The sequence below is a fragment of the Brachycentrus maculatus genome, unplaced genomic scaffold (assembly GCF_059751285.1).
Source record: "Brachycentrus maculatus isolate JH-2025_06_01 unplaced genomic scaffold, ASM5975128v1 h1tg000024l, whole genome shotgun sequence".
Classification (NCBI taxonomy): domain Eukaryota; kingdom Metazoa; phylum Arthropoda; class Insecta; order Trichoptera; family Brachycentridae; genus Brachycentrus; species Brachycentrus maculatus.
The window spans coordinates 282106-288105 of NW_028280778.1; the positions used below are offsets into that span (position 1 = coordinate 282106).

A 6000-nucleotide genomic window follows, 5' to 3' on the forward strand; every position below is an offset into this window, starting at 1 on the left:
CGTATTTTTAAATGGTACTTTATACTAGCATTGGTAAAACAAGTCTTATTTTCACTTACACATAGCAATAAACTAATACGGAATATAAGATAAGAAATTAAATTTTAATACATATCACGTAAATATACAGATAAAACGGGAAAACCAGAAAGTATTATTAAATTACTTAATACCGATATATTCAACAATTGAATTCTTTATTTAATTGGAAAAAAAATAAAAAATCCAAAACGATATCTTTATCTTCGTGATTAATACACGAAGATCACCGACTGTATCTTAAATATTAGACTTTATACGTGTTTATGAAAAATTTTAAAAGTTTCCACTTAATATGGGAAATCGTAATATGGGAAATTTTTCTCCTGTGCAAATTTATTTTTCATATTTCGTCGCTTTCCGATATAACTGTCGTATCTGCGCTTGCGAAAATAAAAAAGGAGAATGTTTTTTTTTAAATGTACTCGTATTTCGGCTTAAAATTAAGAACTCTATGATAAAAAATAAGAAACTATGTCTTTTTCTAGTAATTTTTTAAAAAAAGAAGGTTGAAAATTTCTCCCATAGTATAAAAACATTTTACACAAAAATGAATTACATTTTTTTTAAATTACACTCGAAAAATTATAGATCAAAAAATTTTTTTCAAGTTCTTATTGTTACGAAAGCCAAAATGATATTAATCTATCTCTAATTCCTTAAAATCATTTAAATTTTTATTGTAATCTTTTGGTAAAGACCTCCACAAATGTATCTGACAAAAATGGTATGTATAAATTATACAACAAATGTGAAAGTTCATACATCGGAATGACTTACAGAAAATTAAAAACAAGAATCAGGGAACATAAATTGTGTTTAAGAAATAATATTTTTTGGAGTTCGGTAACTATTTATAGATGACGATCACACATACAATAATAATGATGAATAAATCCTACAAATTATTAATGCGAAAAGTCATAAACTGAAATATTTTGAAACAATAGAAATTCATAAAAATAAAAACAATAATAAACCCATACTAAACAATATGATAATGACTAAAGCCTCCCCCCATTGTCTATGTTTCCACCGATAAAAAAAAAAATTAGAATAAGAAACTGCTCCTGAAAGACACATCTGTAAAATTAATATTGAGCTTCACATACGGTGTTTAAAAATTATATAGATTGCGTCGAAACACGTGTCACTATAGATTTAAGAAACAGTGGTATTTACCAAATAAAACTCCAATAAAACATTTCACATTCGATTTTTCCAACAATTATTTTAGAAAAAAGATATTTTTTAATGTCGTTTGTATTATCAACGATTAACTAAACAGTAAGTGAGCACATTATCTCTTCAATTTGTTTAAATAATATGGTTCCCAACTTAAATTGACCAAATGAGTCAGTTACGACAGTTGTTATGGAGAGTGAAGATTTAAGTGCAAAAAAAAGTATTACTCTAAAATTATCTGTGATATCATCGAAGAGATTGAAGATTTAAGTGCAAAAAAGTATAACTTTAAAATTATCTGTGTTATCATCGAATCAAAAGATTGTAAATCGGAAAAAATTATGATAAATCTAGAATATAAAGGAAATTTCCAGCACTTTCAATTATTTCAATTTGTAAATTATTTGTTACCAGGGCAAGCAAAATGAAGGGACTTTTGATATTCGTGGCCATGGCACTCGTTGCTGTTTCAGTAAGCTATTTATTTTTATTCTGTTTCTTTTTGTATCTTAACATGGCTCTTATTTTGTAAGTAATTTATATTTAATTACTTAGAAAATAAGGAAGGGTTTATATTTTAGATTTATATTATATCAACCCTACAATGCACATGGCACTGTACTGGGATCAATTCATAATCACTGTGTCCTCACTCTTATTCTTACTTAAAATATATTTATTGTTATATTAATATTATTATAACTTTCTTTTTACAGGCAATCCCTGCCCAGCCAAAAGAAATAGTGGTAATTTTTTCAATATTTTTACAAAACTTTTGCTTTTAATTTAAATAATCATTTTTATAATCATTCAACTTTTTTTTAACGTTAATCTACCTTTTGACGCAAAACATCTAAAAATCAAAATAGGATATGAAACCTGTTTGTAACATTGGCATAAACTGCAATGCGTTGGATTTTGTTGCGATGTATTTGACCACTTTTCATTGTTAATAATTTTCTAAAAGAGAATGCAGGCAAAATATTTTGTTTATATCAGAGTAAATTGTCCAAGGGCAAAATAATATAAATTTCAGAATAAAAAATCACTGATATTTATTTCAATCCCTTAGGAATCCGAGAACTCCAAAACGATTAGTAAATGCAACAACCATTATTCTATAGAAACGGATATTCAAATGCAGTGTTTTCAATTTTTTCTTCGGTAGAAATTAGAAAAATATTAGATTAACGAATATACTTAGCCTTAGGGCGCTTGTCCACTATCGGGATTTCCGTGTAATTTACCGTCCGGCACGTCAGTTAGCGTTTTAAAACGACGATTGGCTTGGATTGGCTTGTTATTTTGTCCATCTTTCTTCGGATCGAAACTCTTGATCGGTGCGTGAACACGTTGCGCGTAAATTTGATCACGCTAAACTCTCGTAGTCGTTTTCGTTTTACAAATGCCCTTAGTGTACTAAGGGAATATTTTCAGCCCACCGTTATTAAAAGGCTCCCTTTATATATAAAAATAACTGCATTCATTAATCCTGATAAAACCTTATTTAAAACTCAAGTCTGGAGTAAACTGAGGCGTTTGAGATGTGATGCTACAGGCACATGTAGGGGATTAATTGATCAAAACATGTAGGGAAAATCGAGATATTAAGCAGGGCTAGAGAGTTTAGATACTCACTAAATAAAGTAGCACAATACAGAGCCCAATATATAGACCATAATATAAGACACCCAGGTCTGTGTTTTACGATCGCGAAAGGCATGCGCGAAGGCACAAACTACAGAGAATACGCCGCTTAACCTACATGGACCAAATAATATCCGACATGCGCTGTAAGAGGGTATATCGAGTTGGATAGACGAGCTAAAGATAGGAAGGGGAGGAGACTGATCATGAAAGAAGCAAACTAATCACCACACAGATTGAAACCTACGAAGAGGAATGCATTTATTATTTTGACCGCGTAATTTTCATTTGTATTGTAAATAATTTAAGATATTTTCCTTTAAAACCTTTTGCTTCATGTAATTTTTTGATTTATTTATTGTAACTGCAGATAGTTGGTAGAGTTCCATTTTGAATTGTTAGGTAATGTAACCAAAATTAAACACGTTTAATGGATTGAATTCTACTTTTATTTACATATCGTAGTCATACAGGAGAAAGTGACCAAGTGCATTTTTTTACAAAGACGTGATCGTTGACTATTTCATATCTTATTAGCTTAATATTGCCCTGAAAAAAATTCCAAAGGATATTAAACTTAGAAGTATAATATATTGACTTGTTAAAATGACTAACTGCATTGATGTTTATTTTCTTGACAAAGCAAAAGTGACTTAAATGGCCCTCCTGACCATTTTACGTTTTGTTAGTTGGTCACTTTCTCCTGTACAACTACGATATGTGTGATAATATGTGACGCGTTTCCTCTTACTAAGACATTATCAAACACTCATAAAAACAGATTTTGTGATAATGTCTTAATAAGACGAAACGCGTAACATATTATCATATATATGTGAATAAAAGTAGAATTCAATCCAATAACCATGTTTAATTTTGGATGTATTACTTAATAATTTTTAGATCTTTGTAAGGACAAATATATTTATTTAGTTTTAATGTTTTCAGGTAAGCAGTAAGTCAGTTATCCGTGATGCTGCTGAAACTATTAAATGTATTACCGAAGCTATGGCCAATATTCAAGTAAGATTATTAAATACACCTTTATCCTTCATAATAAGTTCTGCATAAAGCTGACAACAAGGGAATGATCGATATTGTTCTTGCCATGAATTAATGCCTCGAAAAGGTACTCGCCCCTATCTTAGCATTTAATCGTTTTAACCCTTTGCCTACAGGCGTCCATCGACAAGGTGATTGAAGCCGCCAAGGCATACGACCAGCTGGTGGAGGATGCTAACGACAAGTTTGATGCCTGCATAGCTCTCGGAGGAAGCAATCCCACTATTCCCGAACAAATTGAAATCGCACAGTGCTTTGCTTCTATCGCTAACGGAATATTGGAGGAGGTTACTGTCGCCGTCAACAATGTAAGTGAACATTTTGAGTGTGCTCAAATCCTTTTTCTCAAAATCTGGATTATCTCCAATTACAGGAGTGATTTTCATATTATTTTTTGACGTCTCATCAAAGATGAAGACGAATATGGAAGTCTAGGCATTTTAAGAGTTTCTGCTGAATAAAAAGCTTCTTTTCATCTCGCCAATAGATGTCTCTAGTGAAGTTCTAGTGATTCAAGCTCAAGGTTTCTAAATTGGTTCATATATATAGAACTTCCAAGAATTTGAGTAGTGTGGTTGTCAATAATGGGTAGAATTGCTTAAAATCTACTGTGACATGTGTTTCGATGCATTCCGCATCATTTTCAAACACCGTATGATGCGGAATGCATCGAAACATGTGTCACAGTAGATTTTAAGAAAAAGTAGTATTTACCAAGTAAAATATTAATTATAAATGGATAGATTTTACATCAAAGTGACTGCCGAATCAACTCATAAAAAAATTATTACGATTGGACATTCGTTTAAAAATATTTAAAAAAAATATTTTGTCGTCATTCCCTCTTTCAAAACAATTAATTTTTACACAAATTTCAAATTGTGATAATTTTGTTATAATTTTAATGACCTGACGATGGAATGATTTTCCGAAACCGGTAGTCACAAATAAGTGTTTTTAAAAAGTGGTATTACACAAAGTAAACAATGGATGGTAAGAAGTATAATTAGTATAAAACATATAATTTTGTCAATATTATTGTACATGCGTTATTCTGATTTTATAATTACACAAAAAGACTAAAATTGCATTGATTATTTAGAGAAGAATATGAAAATTCCACAATTTAAGTAGTGTGGTTGTCATGAGTACAATGGTGATTGGAGTGATTAAAGTAATTTGAACCAGCCTGTGACAGGTCGCAAGCCCTGTAAATACTCAGACATTCATATTTTTTCTTCATCTATGTTGAGATGTAAAAATGCAAAAATAACTCTGATTTGTGAACAACCCAAAATGTTTTTGATGAAATAATATATCATATATTATTTCATCAAAAAATCCTTCTTTAAAAGTTTGTTTTAACCTGTGACAAGTAATATACTTTTTTGACCCCAATGGCAGCTCCACCATATGTTAAAGAAAATGGTAAAATACCCAAAAATAAACATTGCTCATGACGGACGGCGTGTTTCTTAACAGCTGCTTAAATATTGTATACCCAAAAAAATATTAAATGAAACATATTAGAAATGTGTGCTACCTACGAGATTTTTTTTTCATTTTTTCCTTGAATCAGACTGTGCCACACCAATGCGAGGCCGGTTCAGCTAGTTATCAAAAAAAAAATTCCATTATTTATATAAGGATTTAATACTTCATTTATTATTTTTTTAGATTGTTGCTGCTACCACAGAATTAATACAAAGTGTTGCTGCACTCGGAAAATGCATCTAAAACCAATCGTCACCCCTATCTGCTTATTAAATAAAAGAACCAATAAATAAAAAATAAATAACCTTAACCACTTCTATGTCTTATTTTTAATTTAAAACAATTGTTTTTTTTAATTTTAGTAAAATACGTTTAAAATTTATTTTGTATCAAATATTATTCTTTTAGAATTATGGTTAGTGATTTAGTAATTAGACTGAAAAATACATATTTTGAACTTCTTAAATTGACACAGATACTTCATGGTAGTCAATGTATTATGTATGGTACCAAATGTTTTTTATATGGTCAAACTAACAAACCAAATAAGTAGGGATAAACAATGGTGATTTA

The 6000-nt window shown here is 30.1% G+C and overlaps 1 protein-coding gene across 1 annotated transcript; it reads left to right on the forward strand.

The window, feature by feature from the left end:
* The first annotated feature begins 1632 nt into the window (after nt 1-1632).
* On the forward strand, nt 1633-5744 carry LOC148313048 (uncharacterized). Its single transcript, XM_088268521.1, has 5 exons — nt 1633-1696; nt 1941-1970; nt 3820-3894; nt 4050-4241; nt 5611-5744. The coding sequence occupies exons 1-5, from the start codon at nt 1649-1651 to the stop codon at nt 5668-5670; spliced, it is 405 nt and encodes a 134-aa protein (XP_088124647.1). The 5' UTR covers nt 1633-1648; the 3' UTR covers nt 5671-5744.
* The last annotated feature ends 256 nt before the right edge of the window (nt 5745-6000 follow it).

Bases quoted from the DNA above. Each gene is read 5' to 3' on its own strand.
- LOC148313048 (XM_088268521.1), top strand. From the start codon at position 1,649: ATGAAGGGACTTTTGATATTCGTGGCCATGGCACTCGTTGCTGTTTCA. The intron at 1,697-1,940 runs GTAAGCTATTTA...TTCTTTTTACAG, and splicing joins TGGCACTCGTTGCTGTTTCA to GCAATCCCTGCCCAGCCAAA. The intron at 3,895-4,049 runs GTAAGATTATTA...CTTTGCCTACAG, and splicing joins AAGCTATGGCCAATATTCAA to GCGTCCATCGACAAGGTGAT.